Source organism: Cheilinus undulatus, linkage group 6, assembly GCF_018320785.1.
Source record: "Cheilinus undulatus linkage group 6, ASM1832078v1, whole genome shotgun sequence".
NCBI classification, from domain to species: domain Eukaryota; kingdom Metazoa; phylum Chordata; class Actinopteri; order Labriformes; family Labridae; genus Cheilinus; species Cheilinus undulatus.
Genome location: NC_054870.1, coordinates 12902243 through 12929767, shown reverse-complemented (window position 1 = coordinate 12929767; position 27525 = coordinate 12902243). Strand labels below are relative to the sequence as shown.

The following is a 27525-nucleotide window of genomic DNA, read 5'->3' as shown; positions in this document are numbered from 1 at the left end:
AAAGACTGCGACTAATCGCAATTAACTACAGAAATCCTGAGATGAGTCATAATTGAAAAATGTCATCTTTTGACAGCCCTAAAAATTATTAGACCACCTGTCATTAAAATGAGACAACATAATTATTTTATAAATCTTAAAAAAAAATGTTATCGTTATATATTTGGCAAACACCCCCCCCCCCCCCCCCAAAACAATCAAATAGCCCTATTTCACACATAATGATTTTGTATGGCCTCCTTTAGCCTTGATAACAGCTTGCATTATTGCTGGCATTGTTTTATGTACTTTCCCACAGTCTCTTTTGTGAAGTTCCAAATCGTTTCCACTGTTCCCACCGGCTTGCTTTAGATAAAACTTTGGTGCGATCAATCTTTGAATATACTAAATCCCAAATTTGTCCAACAGGAGTCAAAAATGGACTTGAACTTGGCCAGTCCACCAGTTCCAGTACTCCAGATTCATTTTTCTTGGTCAGATATTATCTGCACAGCTTTAAAGTTTGCTTGGAGTCATAGTCTTGTTGGGTATTGAACCCACCACCAATCAGATTCAGTCCAGAAGGGATTCCATGATGCACTCAGATGTTGTGATTGATGTTCTTGTTCATGATACTGATGATTTTCACTAATTTTCCCAGGCCAGAATCTCCACCGTGTCTCACTGTGGGTTCTATGCATCTGGCATCAAAACGTTATCCAGCTTTTCTGCGGACATAAACATGACCAAAGAGTTCAAACTGTATGGTGTAACGGTGCTGTCCCTTCTGTCTGGGGGTTGAGAACTGAATGTTCCTAAAGTTTAAAGCATAAAGCCCTGTTGGAAGGAAACAGCTAACCAGATCAGCTCATATCCATTGCATGTATATATTTGACATTCATCCAGGAAAGCTCCCATAGAAAATGAATGGGAAGGGCAGGACTTTTCAGAAAATCTTCAGAGGGTGATGGGAGGAACGTTCTGTCTGTCACATTCATGACGGGCCAATCAGAGCAACAAATTGCATAGTGTGCATGCGCTACTTTGTGTAGGCTACCGCTGCCTTAGATTGTTAATGGCAGAGCTTTATGTAAAAGTGATGCTTAGACCGGTCAGGAAAATAGTGATGGGAATTCCAGCTCTTTTCAAAGATCCAGATCAAGTTCTTGTTTGTAAGGAATTTATTGTTGCTCATCACTTAAATTAAAATAGCTAGTTTTTCTCCTTTCTCTCTCACCCTCTGTGTGAGTGGAGATGCCGGAGGGGACACATCACTACAAGAGATGCACTAAAACAGCCTCTCTGCAAAGACAAGTGTAGTGAAAATTTGTTGATAATAAATTAATATTATCAAGTAAACCTCGTAAAGAATAGGGCACCACCGCTTACGTGGATTGGTTATTTAATAACCAATAAAATATTGCAATTATTAATTAATCAAAACCTTTAATTAATTAACAAGAACATTAACTGTAAATCAATCTCATTTCTAAAGTAGTAAATTCTCATAACATTGACTCCATTTTTCTGCTTAATAGAATGAATTCCCGAACTACGACTGTCTTTTTAAGATTTATTATAAAATCACAAAATAACAGACATAAATCACAGGTTATATGAATAGATAATGTAAATGAATAAACAGAACATGACTAAATATGGTAAAGAGAAAGGATGCTAACTTAGTTGGTGAGAGTGGATTATTCTTATAATCCTAACGGAAAAATTTTAACCGACGTTAAGAATTTGGAGTGTGAATTTGGAAGAACAATACATCTGAACTAATTTATTGGAACTGTTGGAGACATCAGCACCAGAGAGATGAATTGGATCATACCAGCCGTTCGACGAAGGCGAGGAGGAGGGGACCCATCTGGAGGGGCCCGGAGGAAGACGCCTGGCAAGTTCTGAACGCCCGAAGCTACCGCATGGGTTCAAGCTGGGCCGTTGCAGCGCTGATGGGTCGCTCAGACTGTAGGGACGGCTGTACAGACTCTTGTCCACGGACTCTGGGAAGGATTGTCTCTCGTTCCAAAAACAGCTCTTGATCGTCCAATTAAAAAATCAGATAAACTCAAACGCATTGGCACCACGTGACTGCTGGCTCACAGTGAAGTCGATTGTGCGATAAAAAGGAAAAACAAAAACTCTGCATTACAAAAATCTTGCACGAAGCAATAAAAAGGTTAGGAAAAATCTCATACTGGACAAGGAAAATTCTAAGTCTGATTGTTTATCAGACTTGGCACAACGCTTGGATCAAGAATGGGCCTAGGAGGCCCAAGGAGACTCAACAGAGCTCTCCTCAGTGAGCATCTTCTTGGACTGTCCAGACCTGACCGCTATAACTGCACACCGAACTCTGCACTTAACTCCACACTGAACTCCACACTGAACTCTTGTGAGTTCTGAAGTTACTCTTATACAAGAGGGAGGGGTTTCAGTTTTGAAGCCAGTGTTTGATTAAATCCACTCCACCAGATCATCAAGTTAATCAGATAATGTAGAGATAACACAACATGGTTATAAAACTCTAGAACACTATCAATAAACTATCACACAAACATTAGAAACACGGTTAATTGTTTATACACACAATTATACATTAGAAAATGTTTCTGCATTTGGGTGTGACGGAACTTGACCACAAGGTGGCAATGTTGATCCAGGGACGATTTTCAGTCTCTGTTCGTCAACTTGGAGAAATACAACTAAATTATATCATAAAACCATAATTCAGTAAGGGAAGATCCCAGAGGTTAGTATGACACGTCATTCTGTTCCTTGTAAACAGACTCAACCAAATATGAACATGTCCTGTTAGAAACATAACATTTAAGACAGTTTTTGATACTTCCAATCCTTGCAGCTTCATGTGGTCGAGATAACACCGGGAATTTATGACATGCGACTGCTTTCTGCCACGGCTCTGTAGAAAGGCAGAGTCCTTAGATTTATGAGGTGTAGTGCAGAGTTTCTTACAGCTTTCAGGAAGACAGGATTTAGTCTTCAGATTTAGTCTTCAGATTTTAAGGTGTTTATCTCTGTTGGGAGCTGTCTTTCATCAAAATGGCAGTTTGAGAGTCCTACTGCCTGAGAAACTCTTGTTTTTCGAATGTGGTTCCTTGATAAGTTGTCAGCCATGGGGGAAAGAGAATCCCCCCCCCCCCCTTTCAGTGACATTCCTGAAGGATAATCTGAAGGTGTAGGTTTAGGAAGGAGAAAGGATCTCTCCCCCCTTGTATCATTATCTTTCCTCCATAGAGGGTGTGATATCAACAGCCTTAGATGGTGGTTTCATCTTTAGTTGTTCTGGATAGATTCTCACTACACAAGCCTTCGGTGTGGCTCTCTGCTCTGGTTTTAAAAAGAAAAGTGGTCCAATTCTGATTATACTTCTGCGTTCCTACCATAGACTGTAGAAAGAATTGGACAAACCCTGTGTGACGTCAGTTGTCTGCTTACAACAGGCGGACTCAAACGGCTCTTGAAGCCAATCCGTGGAGGCTTCCATATTGAAATCGCGGTCTCAACCGAACTTCGGATCAACCTAACGGCACGCCCACTAAGCGCGACTTCCTGTCAGCCTGCTAGCTAGCATTCTGGTTGACAGAAACAGAGCCTCTGCCTGCTGAGCTGTCTGTCAATCAAATGAGACGCACCAATCAGCTTTCATCCTAAATATAATCCAAATGATTGTGGTATAAAAAAATTCACCCCCCGTACAGTGGGAGCACAATAAGACACTAGCTAATGAGACACGTTTGGTGTTTTGAACCAGGCTGTAAACCAGTTTATTTCTAGTGTCAAAGCTGTTTAACATGTGTCCAGACAGGACTTCCGGTGTTCTTGCAGCCAGCCTCAAGTGGACACTCGCGGCATAGCAATTTTTTTGCACTTCCGAATTGGCTTCATTTTTCAGGACCAGAGGTTTCCGCTTGGTTCCTACATCCAAGCTAACGGCTTCCATGGCAGCAGGCCCTGGATATACCCGACAAGCCCACCGTAATGATGGCAAACTCATGCTGAAACAGGCCGGTAGAAGAGCAAAGACCTCTTTTCTGTCATGGAAACTCTCAGTGTTGCACTCTGCCCTTTTTGTAATAAAGACATGCTGGCGAGTTCAGACAAAACCACCACCATGGCTAAGTCCGAGCTATACATTCCACTTGCAGACCTTGTATACAACCCCCCCTTACAACTAACCCTTTCCCTGTAACTGTCACATACTCATGCCGAAGCAGGGCAGCAGAAGAGCGAAAACACCTTTTCTGTCACGGACAGCTTTTAGTGTTGCTCTCTGCACTTGTTTTGATAAAGAAATGTTGTCCAGTTCTGACAAAAGTGCAGCTGTGGCTAATTCCGAGTTAATCACTCCTCTAGCATCCATTGTATATATGCATTCACACAACAAGAAACTCTTTCCCCTCTGACTATCACATACTCATGCTGTAGCAGGTCGGCAGAGGAGTGAAAACATCTGTTCCAACATGAAAAGCTTTTAGGGTTGTTTTTATTCTTTATTTCTTACAGAAACATGGCGAGTAAAATGGGCACAATGCAAATGTTATATCTTAGGTATTTCCAGCAGTGCAGGCAGCAATTACTAAAGGCTTTCAGTACAAGTAAACATAACTCTCTATGGTGAGGCTCTGAACGTACCGTCATTTACTCAGTCAGTCAGTCAGACACAGACAGAGCCATCTACAGGGCTGACAGCAGCGGTCAGCCAATAATGTGCTTTATCATTTTTTTTTATTTTTTATTTTTCTTCAAAACAGTGAATTTGAAAATTCATGGATAACAATAATAATCACATTCTAGCAAAAAAAATATCAATTTCACTAAAGAGCTTCTGCATAATCTATAAACACACACACACACTAACACACATTTACAAAACCAAAATGTCTATCTGGTAGCCACACCCCACATTCAGTATCCACACAGTCAGCAAGCCTGTTCTTCAGGGTATGCAGAGCACATACTGCAGCATTGGCTCTTCTCTGCATCACATTCTCTGCACTGCACCAGGACAGACAGCATCATGGCTCTCAACGTCCCAGGACTTGTAGCCACATTAATATTTTACTTACTGGTGCTGGGGATAGGTATTTGGGCTTCCATTAAATCCAAAAGAGATAAAGACAGGACACAGGCAAACCATGCAGACATGGCCCTGCTGGGAAACAGAAAGATCAGCCTGGTGGTCGGCATCTTCACCACAACTGGTAAGTTTAACTCTTGTGCAGCATCTTTACAGGAATATTTAAAACACACTCAGTGCTTTAACAAAGAGAACACTTTTGTGTCTAAGTTTTGCCACCATTTCTGTAACTGTGATTATATTTGTTCTTCTGATCACTGTGTTATGTCATGATAGACAGTAATCAGGGAAGGACTGGTTTGCACCTCATTTACATGTTTAAATAATCTCATTAGAGTTTAACTAAGAAAACAACACAATTCATTTCTACTGTATGGAACAAAAAAATCACAAAAAGATGTTTCCCAGAGGACTATAAGTATTTCAGTTATATTGTTCAAAATAAATTTCAGTGAGTGTAGGATAAGTAGTTTAATGTCATTATTCCTAGTATTTAGTAGATCTCTCTTAAATCATATTTATAATGACATGACTTGGGAGTCAAGAAAACTACATTTAATCATGAAAATTCAAATTTCTGGTGTCTTGTTACCACTTGATGTTCACACAAGGGTATTTATGAACTGTTTTATGCTTTCTTTTTTAGGTCAAAGTTTGTGCTTCTTTGTTGTCTCTTGTTTTTACCTCCTTGTAAATTGGCCATGTTAATGCATCATTATTCAAATTCAAAGATAAGACTTGAACTGGGACTAGGATCACACAAGCTTGATCTACCACACACTATCACAGCAATAGAGGTGTAAACTATCAAATAAGTTTGATCTGTTTTGTGCAGCTACCTGGGTTGGCGGGACCTTCATCATTGGCACAGCTGAGACAGTGTATGATCCAAAGTTGGGGTTGATTTGGGCTGTGATGCCATTAGCAGCAACAGTGGCCTTCATTCTTGGTAAGATTGTTTTTTTTATTATTTGTAAGTGTGCTTGTATTATAATGAACAACTTCTCTGCTTCAAGTTCTCCTAGTGCTAACACCCCAACTGACTCCTAAACCTTATTGCGAATTACTTTTGTCTTTAATCAGAAACACATAAATGATACATAAATGATATCTATCTGTATACTGTATGGTTTAATACATTGAGCAAGTTTAAACAGACAATGGCAGCAGTAAAGCATCTGCCACCCTGAGGCTATGTAAGTAGTCAGACAGGTCAGTTGTAATGTAAAAGCCAGCGTGCCCATGCGTGCTTGTAGGTGTTTGTGTTAGAGGTGGATCCATTAGTGTTAACAGTTTAATTGTTTTGCCTTTTGGTGAAACTTCAGCTTTTAAATGCAGTTTACTCTTGTCAGGGAGTGAAAGCCTCTATTGCCTTTGTTGTAGCTCTCTCATCCTTATCTCTTTGGTTACATCTCTTCTGCTATGATGTTTGTTTGAGTAATTTTGTTGAAGGCTATGTGTGCCTTACCTGGCTTGTGACCTTATGTCAACCCCCATAGCATTCTGCATATTTAGTTTAAAGACTTCAAGCAGCTCTGCACACCAAGGTGTGTCACCCTGGGACAGAGAAAATGTAATATATAATTAGTTGTGCAACCATTTGTCTGTTTAATTTTTTCCCAGGAGTTCTAAAAATGTCAGTTAGGTTGCAGAAAATGTCTCCCTTCAGTTTTGTTTACAAGCTCAAAGAAGAGCCAAAAAAGTCTAATAAGATTACAAAAATAGGCCAACTTTAGAGGGAGCTAACCTGGCAAAGCAAATAGAAATACCAGCCGCCATCTCTGTCATCAGGCAAATTCCTCTTGAAAAGCACCAATGCACAATGGTTGTGCCAAACTGAAATCTGTTCGGACCAATCAGTGTAATTCAAGGATAGGGCTTAGTTTGACTCAAAGCCATCAGCAATGGCCTCCGCTAGTGTTGCAGTTACCTCAGATGTAGCTATTATGTTGTAGGCAGTTTTATCATATTCTTTAGTAAATAAAGGGCAAAGAACAGCACTGAAAGTTTTTCATGATGGCCCCAGCGTGAGTTTGTGATCTTTACAGGTGAGTTGTACTGCAAGGTGGTGTATACAGTGGCTGCTACCGCTGAAGCAATTAGCTCAAATGTAGCTGTAGAAAAGTGGCTGTTATATCAGAATTGCTGCACATTTCTTTATTTAAACAAGAGCAAAGAGTCCTACTGAAAACTTCTCTTGACGATTAAGTTTTATCCACATGAATGTGACGGAGGGCTGCACAGCTGTGCAGGGGTTAGCGCTGTTGCCTAACAACAAGAAGGTCGCTGGTTTGCTTCCAGGTCAGGGCCTTTCTGTGTGGAGTTTGCATGTTCTCCCAATGCATGCATGGGTCCTCTCTGGGAACTCTGGCTTCCACCCACCGCCAAAGACATGCACATGGTAAATGGACTTTAGCTTGTGTAGCGCTTTTCTTCCCTTGTAGCTAAAGATTGAATATATGAGAAAACACAACTATTGTATTTTCTATAATCAATGCCAAAGATAGTTACATTTAGGTGCCTCCTTTGTAGTCCATTTGCTAAGTGAACACAGTGCAAAGAGGGATATTTATCATACCCCTTGGTTTCAAGTGTGGTCCTGAAAAATCTTAGTTTCAAGGGCTATGTAGCCCTCAGCCCTTGGCCCTCGATTCAAAAGAGAATTGGGATACCCCTTCACCTGACATGAACTTGCAAAGCGGAGGGGGAGGGCTAAGGGGTTGAAATCGGTTTGACCCTGTCTTGCCTAATGACACATCAACATGTGGCTGCAGGAGCTGGGGATCAAATCCACAACCTTCCGCAAGAAAAACGACTACCTACTCAGCCATAGTCACCCCCTCATTTGCCCCTTCATGCTCATTGGGTTAATTGGTGACTCTAAATTGCCCGTAAGTGTGAGTGTGAGAGTGCCTGGGTGTTTTTCTCTGTATGTCAGACCAGCTGTTGACTGGGCCCAATCCAGGATTTACCCTACCTTTCACCTAATGACAGCTAGCATAGACTCTAGCCCCCCACCACTCCAAATGGGATAAGCCGTGTAGATGATGGATGGATGAATAGAATGTGACAGAACATTTGTCCAATCACCATCTGAGAATATTGATAAGTCCTGCCCTTCCCAGACACTCTCTATAAGAGCTTTCTCAGATGAATGTGACATATATCCATGCAACGGAAATTTGAAACAGTCAGTGAATTAGTCACAATGAGCAATTTGAAAAATTGAAAAATGAAATGATGGACTTAATGTTAGGATTTTGCCATTGGTCCAAGAGGCTTTTTTGTAGGTCTTGGGCAGATACATATGCCCACCAATTTCATCATACTAGGCTAAACCTGCTTTGGGGGCTGATTTTTTAAAAAATTGTAGGGGACACCATTGTGCCACTAGGCTTCTCCCACTCATCAAAATCATGTTTTCAAAGAGAAACGAACAAGCATCGTGTGGGAAATCTGGTGATGGTACAATGCTCTTACACCCATGAAAAAAATACCTCCTGTTTTATAGTGTCCAAGGCACTGAAATCGTGACAAGGTAAGATTCAGATGTGACACCTGTAAATCGATCCAAAAACCGCCCAAATTTGACACTTTTCCTTTATTATCTCACTTCCTGAACATTTTAGAGGATGGATCCAGAGGGGTTTTTTTGTCTAGTCATGAAACATACATATATGTATCTTCATGCATGTTGTTCAAACCTGTGGGCAGGCTTCCTAATTACCAGGCCTTGGACCCTCCCTGGGGCCATTTTTTGGCGAAGATGCATGGAACCACCTGAGCAGGAAATTTTTGGCGAGGACCTTATAAGAAAAAAAAAAAAGAAAAATGAAAACAGCTACATATACAATAGGGTCCTTGCACCCTCGGGTGCTTACACCCTTATAATAGCCCCCAAATATCAAAAACAGAAACCAACAGAAACTAGGGCTGCAAGTAGCACAGGTGAGCCCTTGCACCCCATGCATGTTGGGTTATATTGCAATTGGGGGTATGTTGGAATAATTGGGTGTAAGCAAACCCCTGCAGTGTGCTGCAGACTGAAGGAAGACCATGTAGAGGAGTGTCCTTAAGTTGGAAACACACAAATGCAGCACCGCCCCTGACAAACCTCTAGCAAGTCAGTCTATCCCTCGCGGTGCCAACATTCATCCACACTGCAGCAGTCAGTTACACTATATGGTGAGATGTGTGCTCCTGTGGCTTCCATGCCACACAAAGGATTCTGCCATGTCAACTGACCAAGCCACACCAAACAAAAGGCTCTGCTACAGCAGGCTGCAGCCACCTCAGGGGAAGAGCAGAAGGAGAGAGCAAGCATGGCATGGCACATCTGTATAAGTAACCACGCAGGGTGCTGCCCTAAGCACCATAAGACTGACACACATACCTGCCATGCAGCAGCAGCGAGGGAGAGGACCTCTTGCTACTTTGGGTTGCACCCATTAAACGTATGCCAAATCTTCTCTGTCAATGCCAAACAGCTTATTCTGCCATTGACTCTTGTTTGGTGGATTGGATGATTGAAGTTTGAAGAATCATATTGGCAATTGAATAATCTATTCATTTAATAAACAGGAGCCTCAGCAGTGTGTGGAAGAACCATACACAGCAAGAACAGCCTGGCTCCTCCTCCTCATGCTGGTCACCAGCCTGGTCACACACTGCTATGGGATGGCATCCCATTCTTCAACCAGCATTTGTTGCAAGTCAGGCAGTTCTGTTGTGTTGATCACTCTAGACAACACGCCCAAGCTGATCCCACAAGTGTTCAATGGGGTTAAAGGTCAGGACTGCTGGCAGGTCATTCCATTCTCTCCACTCCCAAATTCTGGAGGTAGTCTCTGATAAACCCCGCTCTGTCGGGGTGACCTTTGAAAGATAGTCTGGTCCCAGACTGAGGAAATATGTAATGTCACTGGTTTCAGAATCTTATTTCGATATCTCTACGTTGAGATTGCCACCAAAAAATCTTATTCTAGCGTTGCAGCAATCAGCATAGCATTCTCTGTCTCTTCTTCACACTTTGACCCTATAATCAAATTGCCGTAGACAAAATTTGGACTCATTGCTGAACAAAATGTTCCTCCACATGTTCAGATTCCAGTGCATGTGTTGTCAACACCAGTGCAAATAGGCCTGATGGTGAAGGCAGTCATGGCAGGCCTCCTGGCAGCCCTATGATACTGGAGATTGGCTGAGTGCAGTCTGTTCTGGATTGTCTGGGCAGTGAACTGTCAGCCAAATAGTCTTGCAAACCTTGACTGACACCAGCTTGCAGTTGCCCTGTAGCACAGGCCCTATTCAAATCAGTCAATGTGGCAGGCCGATTCTTGGAGCAGACACCTACTGTGGCAGGGCCCATGCTCACAGGTGCTGACAATCAGGTGTCGATAGGTAACAGAAGCTCAAAAAAAGGAGTCGTAGCAACAACAAAATAAGCTGTTAGGCATTGGCAGAGAAAATTTGGAAATTTTTTTATAGTTGTATCCCATATACTCAGCTCTCTTAGTCATCCCACAAGTGCATGTTCCTTACAGATTTAGCACCATGTGAAAAGGTAAGAAATGGGCTTTCCAACTGTATAAGAATTATTTCCAATAAACATTGTTACAACAAAGAAACAATCTACCAAACACAAATTTCCTTACTTTTGTGCTTAGTTCATCAGCATTGTGCTGCCATCCAAATCTATTATGAAGTGTTTCTTAGTTTATTTTAAATCTATTACACTGTACCCCGTCTTTTTTTTTTTTTTTTTTGGAAAAATGTTTGTGCCGTTAAAGCTATTAAATACTAAATGAAAGGGTCCTTGCCCATCAAGTTTGTGCTGTTACTTTATAATATGTTCATTCTGTTCCAGGTGGCCTTTTCTTTGCTGAGCCAATGAGAGAAAAGAAGTACGTAACAATGATGGACCCTTTCCAGATCAAGTATGGACACAAACTAACAGGACTTTTGTCTGTGGCACCGCTGATGTCAGAAATTATTTGGGTGACATCAACATTGATAAGCTTGGGTAATTATTTGTGAGACTGCATCATAACATGTATGAACTTTTTTTTTTTTTTCCAGTGTGTGCTTAATTGAATGAAATGTGTAAAAGTGAAACCGATAAAACAGAGTGATTTGCAAATCCTTTTCCACCTACGTTCAACTGAATACTAACCTGGCATGCCAGATGGATTTGTTTAACACATCAATCTGGAAAACCTCTGATAGACAGGGTTTGGGAAAGGGCAGAGCTTTTAAAAAAAAAAAAAAACTTGGAGGGTGATTGGATGAATGTTCTGTTTGTCAGATCTTTATGGGCCAACCAGAGCAACAAAACACGTGACGTCGTAGCCTCTACTGAGGTGCGCATGTGCCGCTACTGAGAATTAAACGCCATATAGAACTGCACAACGCAAACCATGGCGACTGTAGACATGTATGTACACAACTTTTGTTGTTCTTGAAAACACCTCACAGCTGTTCTTTGTTCTTAATGAAGACATTTCGTCCAGTTCTGATAAAACTGATGCTATAGCAGCATCCATGCTAATCTCTTCCGCCATAATTGCACCTGCCTCTTGGCACTGCTTGCTTACGTCACGACTCTGTGGTGCCTGCGACACTGATTGGTCCTGTCACTTTCTAACCGGGCCCAAATGGTTCAGATGGGAGCTTTGCAAGATGGATTCGCCAGTGAGAAACATGGAAACGGGCGAATCCATCTGCTTTGCAAGGTTGATTGAATACAGCACTAAGATAAGACATTTAATGTTCAAACAGCTAAATTTTTTTTTCTGTTTATCCATACCTTATATAAATTTGATTCCTACAATATATTCCAAAAAAGCTGGGTCAAGAAAAGACAAAAAAAATTGGGGAAATTCTTGCATATGCTGTGCAAGGTTATCAACACAAAGTTTCAAACTTCTGTGCAGGTGTGGGTGCAATAGTGCCCATGGCATATAGAACTTGCAGATCTGTGAAGGCATCAAGACATCTTTTTCAGAGATGCCCCAGCTTATTTCTGCAATTCAATGTTTAGCCACATTTTGTGTTGGTTACAACAGTAGAGGAGTGTGGCCTGCATGCTGTCCTGTCTCCTATTGAAAATGTATGACACATTATGAAGTGCAAAATATAACAACAGAAACCGTGCACTATTAAGCAATATATGATGCAAATTAAGCAAGAATCAGGAGAACTACAACTTTAAATACTTCAAAAATTGGTATTATCAGTCCCAAGACACTTAAGCCAGACACACAGTGAGATTTCAAGCTGATTCATTTACAGTGATGGCGGCTCTTACTGTGTGACTGAATTTCTTATGACCCATAAGCATTGTGCACAATTTATGTGCTCACACTATATGGTCCGATGGTCGTGCAAGACCTGAGTGCTCACACTGTACAAGTGAAAGCACCATCTCTCCCTGGATCACACACAAACACACAAACACACACATCACAATCAGCCTACTCATTTATTTCCTCTACTTGGATGGGGCATTAAAAGTCATTTTTGCTATTTTCATGGTGATATAGGATGTTGTCTGACAGTTTGCAAAGGGAAAATGCATCAAAGTTGGAGATTCTGGTCATGGCTCTGCTCTGACTCTGGGATTGTGTGTAGTCATTTGACCAAAATATCAAACATGTTAGAAATCCAAACAACCAGTCAGGAGCAGCTGGTTGTGCCGTGTTTAAGTTGTGTTTGGCCGTTGTATCCCCCTGTACACCACAAGCCATTTGCCATGCGATCTGAGAGAAAGTTGGTGTGACTTCCAAGTGAGTTGTAAATATTCATTTCTGAATCAGATAAAATTTGCACACTATACACCTGGCTTTACAGAGTTTTCTTTGAAGAAAAGGTGAAGTAACACACTGGTAAACACGCTACTGCCCAGACTTTTATGGAAGTTGCTGCAGATATCAAATTCAGAGTGTGTGTGTGTATTTTCAGAGAAATAATATAATTAATCATTTTGAACATTAAATAAACATATTATTGTTTGTTTTTATTAATTGACTCTTCGCTAAGCCCTGCCCCCTTGGTTTCCGTTGCAATGCCTGTCAAGCTTTCACATCCGCCATGATGAATACTGTTTCCACCATGTAAGTAGGAGGTATTCTGATGGAAAGACTACCAATTTTGTAGTATAAATTTTTTGAAAACATTAGACAGAGACAGAAACATCCACAAAAGCTACATTCTCGATATCATTTGTTGATGGAGTGTCAGCAGATATGTTAGCATTATGCTAAATACCTAGCATTCAAGCTAGTGCATGGCTAATTAAGGCAGCCAATATTCATGAGATCAGGACTGAGGACATTGTGCAAAAAATCTTTGGTGACGTTAAAACTACTGACAACTGAAGTAAAATGATGACATGGATGGATTTTGATTTAATCATCAATGGTGGATAAAATGAAGCTGAACCATGGAGGACTGCAGACAGATTAGAAACAAAAACATGAAGCAGCAGCGGTGAGCCGAGCTTCTGCTTCAGCAATCCAGTAGAGGAAAGCACTGAAGTATACACAGTGTTCCTGCAGCCAGCTTCAAGTGGACACTTGCTGTATTGCAATTTTTTGAACTTACGTATTGGCTTCACTTTACAGGACTGGAGGTTACCACTTGGTTGTAACAGACTGTAGGTAGTAAGAAACAGCAGATCACAGTTTTCATTAATAACAACTAACATTCAGACAGATGACAGTCTGATCACAGTCTGATCATGTGTAATCTGTGTAAACAGGCAGGCTGTAACAGAGAAACTACAGCTCAGGCTTACTCTCAGGCTCAGTTTTTACGGTCTGTGACTCAGGTCAGAACTCAGATCACATTTTCAGCCAATGTCAAGTTAGCTTTTGATGTATGTGTGTTAGCATTAGCTGTTAGCTCATGCAGTCTCACTCTTCCACACTGTATCATTCATATCCCACATCTTTCCACTCGTTTATTTGGCTTTGTGAGAGTGAAAAATTTAACACCTGTTGTAAAGATTTAAAGGTCCCTTAAGCTCACCACTTCAGTATACTAGTGTCTGCTGAAAAACTGGCCTCCCTTGCATATTTATGGTTGCTAACCTTGGACTGGACAGTGGCCGTTTTAAGAAGAATCTAAGCAAAGGGTCAGTTGAATATAAGTCGGAAAGGATTTGCAAATCACTGTATTCAGTTTTCATGCACGTTTTACACAGTGTCCCAACTTTTTTAGAATTGGGGTGCGTACAGAAGCACTAGGCTGCCCTTGATGTGGGGAACACTGAGTTTATGTGTTGAAGCTCTGGTATATTTGTATTCATTTTTGTAAAACTCATTTCAAGATTGAGATATTTAAACATGTTTTTATATGATTCAGAGTAAATTTGACCAAATCCTTGCATATGTGTTTTGTTGAGCCACACTTTTCTAGTTTAAAGCAGATGGCATTATCTAACTTAAACTGATGTATAGATCCAACAAGTTAATGGTTCTTTTTTTGTCTTTGCATGTGTTTCTATGTGTACATGAAATGTGCATGGCAATAGCATGTGTGTCTTTCAGGTGTAACGATGAGCGTGATCCTTGATTTGTCCTATGCCGTGTGCATCTGGATTTCTGCTGCCGTGGCCATCACCTACACCCTTCTTGGGGGACTCTACTCAGTGGCCTACACAGACATCATACAGCTCACTCTGATCTTCATCACTTCGGTAATTTGTTTGAACACTGCCAGATAAAAATGTATAACAAGTCAGATCTCCAGTATTCTTTCACCCAGTCCATGGTGACTTTAAGGAATTCAGGTAATACCACTAAATCATAATCAGGTTGGAGGTCATAACTAACAGAGGAACTGCTAATCCACGGACTACAATGTTAACATGATGCTGACTCTTAACCAATCCCATTCATTTATTAATACTAACCAGCTTTTCTTTGCTTTAGTCTAATACGGACCTATATAAGACCATGTTTACTGCTATCAGTATCTAATCACTCTTGCAGCGACCTTGGGTAATTACCTGCCTAGATATTTAACCACACCTTACATATTCATCCTATACATGATCAGACAAGTTCATCTTGTTGGATAGTATGTTGTGTCTCTTGTATGTATATTGAACTAAAAAACTCACTAGATATCAGCATTTTGAGTAATCTGACTTTATAAACTTACCAGGAGGCTGCCATGTTTTGGTCCGCGCTGGCAGTGTGACGTCACAGTTTCGCAGTGCTTTTCGCCATTTCTCTGCTGTAAGCTGTTTCAGACTGGCAGCCAGTGTTAGGGTTGCATCTCAGAAAGGCTCATGCACAGTGAATTTAAAATTTGAGGTCTCTTCTATTTTTTATTGGCACCTTGAGAAGTTATCTGTCCATCTAGACAGAAAAATGCTAAATACAGAGTCATATTTACCTTCTTGTAGCAAATATTTAAGTCCACATTGGAAGAATATGTTTGAAATCTGTTTTCTTGATAACCCAGATGAAGATCACGAGCTAAAAGGCATCTGTTAAATAATTTTGTTCCCCAAACGTTGACTCTTTATGAAGCTTTCTGTTTCCACACAGTTCAGGTAAAGGTAAACACAGTATGAAAGCACTTCTGGTTCATGCTTTTCAAAGTAAAAGTCTAGTTTAACATTTCTTTGGAGAAACTCCCTTCATATGTACATAATGCTTTTATTTTGAAAAGCTCCTGGCACACTTCCACTAACACAGAATCCAGTCACTTGTAGCTAGTTTTATTGTGGTAAAATGTAGGAGGAATGACAGAGCTTTGACGGCAGGAAGACAAAACCAACACACAGCAAACTTTTGTCTGGTATGAAAGCTGTTATGGCAGCAACAGCTGCAACCGGCAAGACCATCTGAAAAATAGTTACTGCATAGAAGCGGTGAGGTGCGCTCATAGGGAGCACTGCGGAACTGTGACGTCACACTAGGAGCCCGGACCAAAACATGGTGGCCTCCTGATGAGTTTATAAGCTCAAATTTACTCAAAATGCAGATATCTATTGAGTTTTTAGTTCAATATACATATGAGAGATACAATTATCTATCCAACAAGATGAACTTGTCTGATCATGCAGGGTTCCTTTCAAACTTCTTCCTCACATTCCCATGCATTATTAGCTGCACTGCAAATATAAATACTAACATGGTGAACAAGAAATGTTGACTCATCTAATAACCTTTGGTGATGTTCAAACTGGCCTCCTTCAACTTCTACAAGCCAATCTGCATAAATACATTGGTTAAATAGATACACGCTCTCCCTGTGTGTATTCAAGGTGTTTCTCCATCTCCCCAGTGGCTGTGCGTCCCTTTCCTCCTAATGAGCCCCTCCTCTGTTGATATCACCACCACATCTTTCAACCACACCTTTCAGGCTCCATGGGTTGGCACCCTGACAGCAGATAAAGCCTGGAAGTGGATTGATATCTTTTTACTCCTGGTAAGATAATAAAAGCTTCTGGTGCTTTGACACTATTTGAGATATAAGTACAGCACAGAAGAACCTACATTTTTTAAAACCCAAAACGATGACCTCTCCATGTGCCATAGAGGAGGTTGAAACTAGTTGCAGTCTGGTGTTGTCTAGTCAGCAGTGATTCTTCAAGACAGATTTAATAGGATGCCAATTTATAACATTTTTCAAAACTAATGGATGACTGACAATGTTTTATTGTAGTAGTTATTTCTTGAAGGTGGTACCAAGGCCACATTAAGGGAGTAAAATGTAGAGCTAAAACTGGTTTACAGGCCTGATAGTATGGAACCTTGCAAACCTGGTGGATTGACCAGATTCCATGTCTGTCATCAGGCTGATCCATCTTGCGAAGCTCCATGGTGAAACGATTGCAACTGGTCTGAGAACAGATCAGACTAATCATTGTTTGAGGAGAATGATGCAGTAGCTACGGACAGACTTTAGTTGAACTGCAAGCCAGCAAACAATGGAAACTGGTGTAGCCATTAGCTCAGATGTAGCTAGCTATAGTAGCAGCAGGTTGTATTTTTAGAACTTTATTTTTTATTAAAAAGAAGAGAAAAGAATTGCACTGACAGTAAAAAATCATTTTGCGCCTTACCTGACCGGATTCAGCATGAGTTTGAGACAACAGCTGGCTCCAGTAATAGTTAGCACCTGAGTGGCTACTTGACTACTATGGCTAGTTAATTCTGGAGATGCAGATGCCATATGCTTCATCATTCTGATTGGCACGTAATGAATGAGATGGACAGAACATTTGTCCAATCACCCTTCCGGGTTTTTGTTTGTTTTCAAAGGTTCTGCCCTTCCTAAATGTTTTCAGTGGGCAGTTGCCGAGATGTACGTGAGACATATCTCATGCAGTGGGTTTGGGCAGGCCTTCCCACAGAGTTGGCTGGGCCCCCGACAAATCCAGCCATAAATCCTCACCAGTGCTGACTTACTGATGATGTCAGTTTGTTGGACCTGTATCATTGGAACTGGCATCCTGGCTAACAGTTACTTCATCTTGGAGCTGAAAAGTATTTCAAGCTATCATTAGGTCTGATTTTGAAGATGTTTAATCATGCCATGTTTGTGCAACTTTTAGCCAATGGTAACCCCAGTTTTCCCATTTTAAAAACACTTCACCCACTTTGAACCAATTTGTGCCAAATTTTTTTTTGGCACTTTAAACCCATTTTAAAACCTTTTTCACAACTATTTATTACCATCTTTAACCCATTATTGCCACCTATAAACCATTGTTGCTACTTGTTACAATTTTTTTTTTTTTACCAATTTTTGCCCCTTTCTGCCACTTTTCATCCATTTCCCCCACTTTTTTTGCAAATAAAAGTTAATTGATCCACTTTTCTTTGCCACAATTAGTCCCCCTTTCCTCTTTTTTGCTACTGTAAACCTATTTATGCCACATTTTTTAGTGTGCTACATCATTAAATTTTTTTTTGTTTTTGCTTTAATTAAAGTGATTATTATTTAGGTTACAAATAAAACTATTGTTATGACATCTTAGCTTTAAAATGAATCGTGGTTTTGCTGACCTTCATGGGCCCCGTATTTGGCTGGGCCCCAGAAAGCGCTCCCCTTTATCCCTCCTTATGGGCAGCCTTTGGGTTTGTGAAACAAATATGCTGTCTATCCTCCATGCATCCATTTTCCACACCATTTATCCCATTCAGAGTAGAGGGGAGCTGAAGGCAATCCCAGGCTGACTGGTGTAGTACACCCTTAACTGGTTGCCAGTCAATCACAGAGAGGCAAACAATCAGCCACACTTACACTCATATCTATGGCCAGTTTAAATTCACCAGTAAATCAAACAAGTATGTTTAGGTCTGTGGGAGGAAGCTGGAGTACCATAAAAGAAGCCACACATGCATGCGGGGCGAACAAGCAGATTCCACACAGAAAGGCCCTGTCTGACTGAGTCAGGAACCTTCTTACTGTGAAGTAACAGCGCAAACCTCTGTGCCACCATACAGCCCAACACTGTCTACCCATAACATGAAAACTACAGTAAAGTTGTGTTTTTCCTTCAGAGCTTAGCCAACATGGAACTATAAAACATTTTTATTCTGATATTATAATAGAAAACCTCTTGTCTTCAACATCACCACCAATGAAATTATTAACAACACATTTATAAACACAATGCCTTTTATAAGCGACAGCAAACAGCAGAGTCTTAACATGATTTCAGTGTCTTTGATGATTTGAAACCATTTTAATCCCTGACTTCTACTGATTCTATTTCAATGTGATATTTCCTAAGAGTGTGGGAGACCTCGGTTTCCAGGATTTTCACCAGAGGACACTGTCAGCCTCTTCCTCCACAACAGCTAAGCTGAGATGTTACGCTGCAGCCTTTCTCATCCCCACGTTTGGAATCCCTCCTGTGCTCATCGGAGCAGTGGCTGCATCCACAGGTAAGAGCGGTACTTTAAAAAACACAACAGCTGTAAGGACTATGCAGAAGCTATTTCATTAGCGTGAAAAAAAAAAAAAAAATCTTGATATGTTTTTTTTTCTCTATGATTTTTTCATACAGCACCAAGGTGACTCTGATCACTATTCCCCATTGTTTGAAAACCATACATAGTAAAAACTGGATTCAACTAAACAGCATGGCCATGCTTGCTTTCTTAACACTAGAACCACTGGTGGGCGCTGTATACCTAACACAGCCACGGGGTAAATTTTACCCTGTGGCTGTTGTAGTGTTGAAAGAGCTGCATGAGAGCTTCTACTTCAATTTTAAAGGTGATTAAGAACTAAAACCACATTTTTTGTGAGAAAAACTGAGAAAAAAGTTACTCAAAAACAAACAGTGAAAAATGACCCAGATTACAGACAATGCAAAAAAAATTAACACAGTATCCTAACGGCATGCAAGCATCAGACATTGCGTCTCATTGCATCACATTGCATGCTTCCTGTCCATTAAACATCTTATTCTCTGCCCTGTGAATTTCAGGCTCCCCTTGTAAACAGTATGATGTCTATTATTTATTTTGAATGTGGATAACCAGAAGTGTTGCACTCTGTATTGAAAAGCCTTAAATGGCTGTGAGCCAAATAGTTTTGTCTCTGTGCTGACACAAGGCAGAGCATATTTCAAACAAGGATATGGATATTATTAATGCACAACTATCTTTATTTTGTAAAACAAAAGACAAGGAAATACTTCTGTCAGACACTCTTGGTACTTGTCATCTCCCTCCTTCCTTGTTCTTGTTCACTGGAGTGTCAGAAAGGAAAAAAGAAAAGAGGCTACAGGGGCAAAATAGTGCGCTGCTTTGCTTGCCGTCATGGTATGGCCCTACTGAAGGCATCCAAGCTGTTCAGAAACAGACAGCTCAAATTTGCTCACCTCTACTTGCTTTTTTTCTAATCAGTATAATTTCTTAAATTAAATACTACTGAGTTATGAGTATTTACTAATAAGTACAATTGCAAAGGGATAACTTTTATTTCTAGGACGGAGCAACAAGAAAAATTATTGATGCTTAGAACCATCACAGTGTCATAACCATTTATAGTGCCTATGAAAAGTATTCACCCTTTGTAATGTTTTACCAAAGGTTTCAACAAAGTAATGTCAGTTACTACAAAAACATGTTAGATAAAATAAGTGACTGCACTACATAAACTCACTGACAATTCACTAGAGGTCCAGCCAACTGGTGCTAGCAGTCTCACTATAAGTGAAATGGGGATCAGCTGGGTGCACTGAATGTGTGTCAAGTGATTTTAGTACAGACATCTGAGTCTAAAAGTTACAGTCACTGGTTAAACAGTATTCCTGGCAACCATTACACCATGAAGACAAAAGAATGCTCCAAGCAACTCAGAAAAAATGTTACAGAAAAGTATAAGTAAGGGAATGTAAACAAAACTAAAACATCAGTTAAATCCATCATCAAGAAATGGAAGGAATATGATACATGTGTAAATCAACCATGATCAGGCCATCCTCACAAACTGAGTAACCGTGGAGGATAGAGACAAGTGAGAGAAACCACCAGAGGCTGGCTCAGACTACACAATTTTTTTGGTCATTCACAACAGCACCATGTCAGACTGCGCAACAAAAATCTTGTCCTGTCTAATCCTGTCCTGGCCAACAGCCTGGCCATACTACAAGAGGGATCCTGACCGCTCACTGTATGCTAAAGTCACCACTGTCTCCGCGACTGAGTGCAAGTTCACAGGTTGTTGGGGGGGGGGGGGCTTCTGTTGTAGAGCGTCAGTCACTCAGGCCCAAGTTTTGATGATGAGCTGCGACGTTGCAGTTCGGCTAAAATCTGGCTGAATTTGTGTTGTCTGAGCCGGCCTTAAGACTATTGATGTGCTCCTCTGTTTCGAGCCTTTAAAGCGTGTGTGGAGTAGTCCAGCAAGATTTTTGTGAAGCGCATATCGAGGCTTGTGTTGATGACATAGTTGGTGACGTTCAAAGCCTTGCGAGCCAGCCGTACCATGTGACTGATTCAGGAGCTGGTTCACGGGTGTGGCTTGCGATTTGATATACAAAGTAACACAAGCACATTCACTCCACAAGCTCTCTCCCCAATTTGTTTCCACTTTCCTCTTTGACCCCATCATTGTATTATAAAGACAGACACCATATTAATAAGTCCATAATTTATGTTTGGCATCACAATACATTCTTTCATTCAACCCAAAGCTTCACACACCAAAACCATAGTGTCATTACAGTCACTTTGCTTGAGACACATTTATTGTCCACCAGATTAACCTTGCAGAGCAGATGGATACGACTGTTTCCTTGTGTTTCACTGGCAAATCCATCTTGCAAAGCTCCCATCTGAACCGTTTGGGCCTGGTAACAAAGTGACAGGACCAATCAGCTACGAGGGGCAGTACTTTCAAGTGCAGCAGAGTCGTGACGTAAACAAGCAGCAGCAAGAGCTGGTGCAGTTATGGAGGAAGAGATTAGCGTGGAAGCTGCTAAAGTGCCAGTTCTATCAGAACTTGACAACATTTCTTCGTTAAACGAAGAACAAAGAACAGCAGTGAGTTGTTTTCTTTTCAAAAATGACAAAAGTCGAGTACTTACATGTCTATAGTTGCCATGTTTCACGTTATTCCTCAGTAGCTGCACATGTGCTTTGATTGGCCAGTAGAGATGTGACGGACAGAACGTTAACCCAATCATACTCCGAGGATTTTTCAAAGCCTCTGCCTTTTGTCAAACATTTTCTATTGAAACTTTCCCAGATGGATGTGTGAAACACATCCATCTGGCGTGTCAGGTTACCACTAGATGGCTTAATAGAGCAAATGACGCTTCACATGAAGCTTCGTCATAATGAACCAATTCAATGGAAAGCTTCAATGCTTCAAGAAGGCCTCATCTGGTCACAAACCAAGACACCAATAACTACTGTGAAGGAGTTACAAGCTGAGACAGGAGGGACTCTGCAGCAAACACAACACCACCACAAACACACCATCCCCACTGTGAAGCATGGTGGTGGCAGCTTCATGCTGTGCTTCTCTGCAGCTGGTCCTGGAGGGCTTGAAAAGGCGAGGGTAAAATTAATGTTATTTTGTTTTTGTGTTTGCATTTGAAATTACATTGACCATGGCTGGTTTATAATCAAAAAAAGGGTAAAACATCCAAGGGGGTGAATACTTTGATAGGTGGTTTGTATTTGTGGACACATTTTTGGTCCAACAGACCTGCATGTTTAATTGCATATTTTAGTTAACATAGTGTTATCTTTATACATTTTTTGTGACCTCCTTTATCCCGAATGGTGACAAAGGTTAGATGATATTTTTGCCGTTTATACACCTCTTAGTTTGAATAATTGATCCTAACCTTATTTTTCTGTCAGACTGGAACCAGACCTCTTACGGCTCTCCACCTCCCTTTGAACGAGGACAGACTGGTCTGATTCTGCCTCTCTCCTTACAACACCTTACACCACCCTACATCTCCGTCGTTGGCATTGGAGCTGTGGCTGCTGCTGTGATGTCATCAACCGACTCTGCCTTGTTGTCTGCAGCCTCCATTTTTTCCTCAAATATCTACAAGAAGACCCTGAGGACAAAGGTAAAGATGGAGAGAAAGATTAAAGAAGCTTGCCACTTTACTGCAGAGCAAATGAAAAATTAGTAGAAAAGTAGAGGTATGATTACGACTATGCAGGTGATTCAGCTTTTTATGGCATGCACGAGGAGAACTTCTGCTCCCTTGGATTTTGGATACGTCAGTGCAGATCTTATTTTTTTAATGATATAGAGGGCTGAGAGACAGCAGGCCTCTGGTTCTTTCCAAAATCTCTGCTGAGCACAAAGTCTAGTGTGAATTTGTTTAATACAAAGTGTCTGGAGATTTTAGAACCCTACTACACTTTGAAACTCATGCTGAATTGATAATCACATCATTTTGATTGTGTCTGATGTGGGATTGGTTCAGTAAAATTTACAGCGCTGTAAAACATATTTGCCCCCTTCCTGGTTACTAATTGTTTGGAAAGGGTAATAAAGCCACTTCTAAGGCTTTGGGACACCAGCGAACCATGGTGAGAGCCATTATCCACAGATGGATGGAACAGTGGTGAACCTTCACAGAAGTGGCCAGCCTACCAAAATTACTCATAGAGTGAATGGATGATTCATCCAGTCATCCCGACACAAAAGAACCCAGAACAACATCTTAAGACCTTCAGTCCTCAATGGACTCAGTTAAGGTCAGTGTTTAATATCTCACAAAGACAACTCAAGTAAATACAAAATGAAGTTTTTAAAGGTTGATTTTATTTATTAAGGGGCAAAAACTTCAAACCTATCTGGCCCTATGTGAAAAAATGCAGCATGGCGAGTTTGGAGAGCCGAATGCACAAAATGAAATTCGACCCTACAGAATTAGAGGTGTTGTGGATGAACCCAATAAACACTTAAATGAACTACAGCAAAGAAGACCTCTTTGGTCTCATTCAAGGAGTCCCGAGTGAAACCTAATAAACCTGGGCTGACTTGTTGACCTTAGAAGAAGAGACAAGAAGTTGCGGCCAACTTATTAACTTTATGCAGACATGCTATTTTGCACCTTTGAAAGACGCAACCCTTAGTGTGCACTGTTAGGAAATCAGTTTGTACATTCTTTTTGCGTGTGCAATGAGTTTGCACATGTTTGTATAAAATGACATCCATGGGAGAGTTCCAAGGCCAAACCCACTACTGACCATAAAGAACAAAAACGCTTCCCCCAAAAAATGTCTTTTTGATCCCCAAGACTTTTGGGAAAATATTCTCAGGACTAACGTTAATCTTACCCAGCATTTGATTAAAAAACAACAACAACAAAAAAAAAACATCAGGCCAACAGTCAAACATGGTGGTGGCAGTGGGATAGTCTGGGCTGCTTTGCTACTTCAGCACCTGATTAACTTGCTCTAATTGATGGAGCCAATTCTGCTCTCCACCAGACAACCCTGAAGAAGAATGTCTGGCCATCAGTTCTTGACCTCAAGCTCTAAAACACTTGGGTTAAGAAGCAAGATAATGATCAGAAACAGACCAGCAAGTCCACCTCTGAATAGCTTTGTAAAAAAAAAAAAAAAAAAAAAACAATGAAAGTTTTAGTATGGCCTAATCAAAGTCCAGACTAAAATCTGATTGATATGCCGTGGCATGACCTTAAAGAGGCCGTTCATGCTTGAAAACCTTCCAATGTGGTTAAATTGAAACAATTCTGCAAAAAGGAGTAGGACAATATTCCTCCACAACAATGTGCCAAACTTCTGGCCAGTTATTTCACAACTAGTCATTAGGTATGGGGGGAATTACTTTTTCATATAGGGCCAGGTAGATCTGGATGGCTTCTTCCTTTAATAAATATAATTATCATTTAAAAAACGCATTTTGTATTTATTCTGATCCATCATCTAGTATTAAGATTTGTTTGATCTATAAAACTTAAGGGTGACAAATATGCAAAAAAAAAAAAAAAAAAAAAAATCAGGAAGGGAACAAATACTTATTCACGACACTGTAACTTTATTTTTGGCATCAGCATATTTCATACAGTGTCCTGTGTGTTTTCGATGTGTTCAGTGGTGTAATGAAAGGAGACAAGTTTAAGATTGTACGGTGCACATCACACTGTCAAAACTGAGCCCTTAACAGAGGTCTGACTATGAATAAAAATTTCATTAATCTTTCTTTTCACTTCAGGCTTCAGACAATGAGATCCGGTGGGTGATCAGGATTTCTGTGGTTTTATTTGGCCTGGCTGGTACAGCGCTCACCTTCCTGCACACCGGCGTTATGGCTTTCTGGGTCCTGGGAGGTGAAATCGCCTACATGTTGATGTTTCCACAGCTAGTCTGCGTGCTTTTTTTCAAGATTTCCAATGGTTACGGTGCCACCGCAGGATTCATCCTTGGGCTTTTTTTTAGACTTCTTTGTGGAGAGCCCTTGATAGGGATACCACCTGTCATCCATTTTCCAGGATGCACCCTTGAAGATGGGGTTTATGTTCAGTATGCCCCTATCAGGACTATCTGTTTGTTTGTTGTTTTTGCAACAATTTTGCTGGTCTCCTACCTTGCTTCACTTCTTTTCAACAAAGGACTCATACCGGAAAAGTGGGATGTGTTTCTGGTCAAAGACCTGCACCTATCAAAAAAACCATTACCAGCAAATGACACGAGCAGCAACGGATGCCACAGAGAACAACCTGAGTGCAAGGATGGAGGTGTGACAGATTCAATGTTGGAGACAACTTGTTGAAAATAATGAGACAACAAACATAACATTACCTCTTATAGCAGCAAATTTCATTAAATCTGACAGAAAAAACATCATGCAACAATAACCTTTTCAAAAGAACTGATTATATGCAGTATGCTGCATACGTTTGAGGCATGTAGGGTGCCAAGGATCTAGGCCTCGAGGCAGGGGGTGGGGGCATCGAGCTTGACACATGGCAGCCAAGGTCAAGCTTGATGGCATCTCTTTGTCCAGGCCTTTTTTTCCCCCGGTGACATGTGGCATCGTACGCTTTAACCGCCTCAAGGGAAGGTGGGGGTCCCCAGTCTCTGATGCTGTGTTTTGGGGATCACAGGGACCAGGGTTGCGAATCGTTCTTCTTGCCAGATGGTGCCCTCAGACGGGCTTAGTTGCCATTACAAGTCTTACTTCAGCCTGGATTTTTTGGCCCAAACATGCCTAAAAGTTATACACAGTACTGAAATCTTCAAAAAAGTAATTGCAAAACAAATCTAGATGTTTTCTTTTCCAGTTTTTCTGAGCAAAAACATTTTCAAATATAGAGCCGATAAATCAAGTTGTTTTTCATTCTTCTGTTATTTGGAGGATCAACAAAGTCTGAAGAGTTCTTTCTGTGCATTCCATGATTATGTACAGTATCCACAAAAATCCAGTATCCTAGTATGATAGTTAAAACCAACGCAATCAAACTGAACGTACTGCCATTGAAAGACTGCAGCTATTTGGGTCAAAAGGATTGGTATCATACAGCCAGCCTTCAAGAAGATACACTGCAGTCACTGGTGTATGCTGACAATAATTTAACACAGTCAAAGAGAGTTTGAGCACCAGCACAAACTCAGGGATTCAACAGTGATTTTTCACCTAAAAAGTAATCAACTATTTTTTAGAAAAAGCATCTAACAAAATCACGTCAGCACTGCTTGCTGAGGCAGCACTGTTGCTACACTAGCAGCCAAATCCATTATTTTGGCAGATTTCTCACCCTCAGCAAGCACAGCTTTCCTCGTTTATTTTATTATCCTCTTAGTTCAGCACTTCGATTCATCTTCTCTTACCCTAGTGTTGCTGTGTAAACTCTAGATTTCATTTCTGTCTTCACTTAGTACTTCACCCTAGAGAAACCACTTCATAACCAGTCCACCTCTGGGATTAGCCCAGTAGATAGGAAACATATATGTTAGGCTTCCAAGCTGGCAGCCCAGGTTCAAGTAAGACGTGACCACTTTCTTGCCTGCCATTTTCCGCTTTTCTGCCTTACTTCCTTTGATATCTGCTGTCCCTAAAAAGGCAAAAAATGCCTTTTTTTCCAACCAGCTGTTAATTGCCTGTTCTACATGAGAAGTGGATAATTACACAGTTTACACTGTATGGAGTTGTGATACCTACCTTTCTTTGGCGGTATATTGATTGCTGATCTCTCAAAGCATCTTTATATTTTATAGTTGTTTTAAGTCAGTGGTAGAAATAGTAAAATAAAAAGGATTTCCTCTTTTGTACTGACCACATAATGAGGATAACAGAAGCAATTATTACCAAATTGTCTTACCACCATTTTAAGAATGAAAAATTTTAATAATTCATGAATTCATACAAACTCTGCCTTACAGCCGGTACATTGCCAGGTTAACAATTTGGGATGGGCCATTGTGATTTTGGCTGGGGCCTTTTTATAACAAAAGCTGAAGCTGTTCTCTTATTTCTTGGCTGCGATGATCTACGACTACTTTTCCTTTTTGAAGAAAATGCTAGAAATGTTTCTCTGAAACAACCAGCCATTGATAGAGATATTACATGTTGACAACTCATGACTCAAATAGACTTTGAATGTATTAACTGGTACAAGAAAAGCATGAAAGCTTTAACTGTGCTATGCAAATGTTTTTTTAAGTTTCATACCCATAAATCAATTTTCAACATATTCTGTAACTTTTATGTAAGAAGATATTTTCATTTTGATAATAAAGATAAGAGAAGGGAGAAAGCATATCAGTGGAAAAACAGGGGTGCACTACTCTGTATTAGCTTTTATCATTAGAAACATTTTGATTGTGTGTTTAAGAAAAATAGAGATGATCACATCAGGAAAATTCAGCACATCCTCCTGTTTTTCCTTTTTTGTTTTGTCAGTTTTTGATGCGTCATTAAGAAACATTAATTCAGTTATAAAATAAGACATGACTCAGCAGATG

General features: G+C 40.5%; 1 protein-coding gene across 1 annotated transcript; it reads left to right on the top strand.

Annotated features, from left to right (window-relative positions):
• Positions 1-5026: 5026 nt before the first annotated feature.
• Positions 5027-25333, top strand: LOC121511464 (high-affinity choline transporter 1-like). The gene is made up of 8 exons (XM_041790183.1): positions 5027-5210; positions 5922-6035; positions 10953-11108; positions 14635-14783; positions 16385-16528; positions 18843-18996; positions 22432-22649; positions 24776-25333. The coding sequence occupies exons 1-8, from the start codon at positions 5027-5029 to the stop codon at positions 25331-25333; spliced, it is 1677 nt and encodes a 558-aa protein (XP_041646117.1).
• The last annotated feature ends 2192 nt before the right edge of the window (positions 25334-27525 follow it).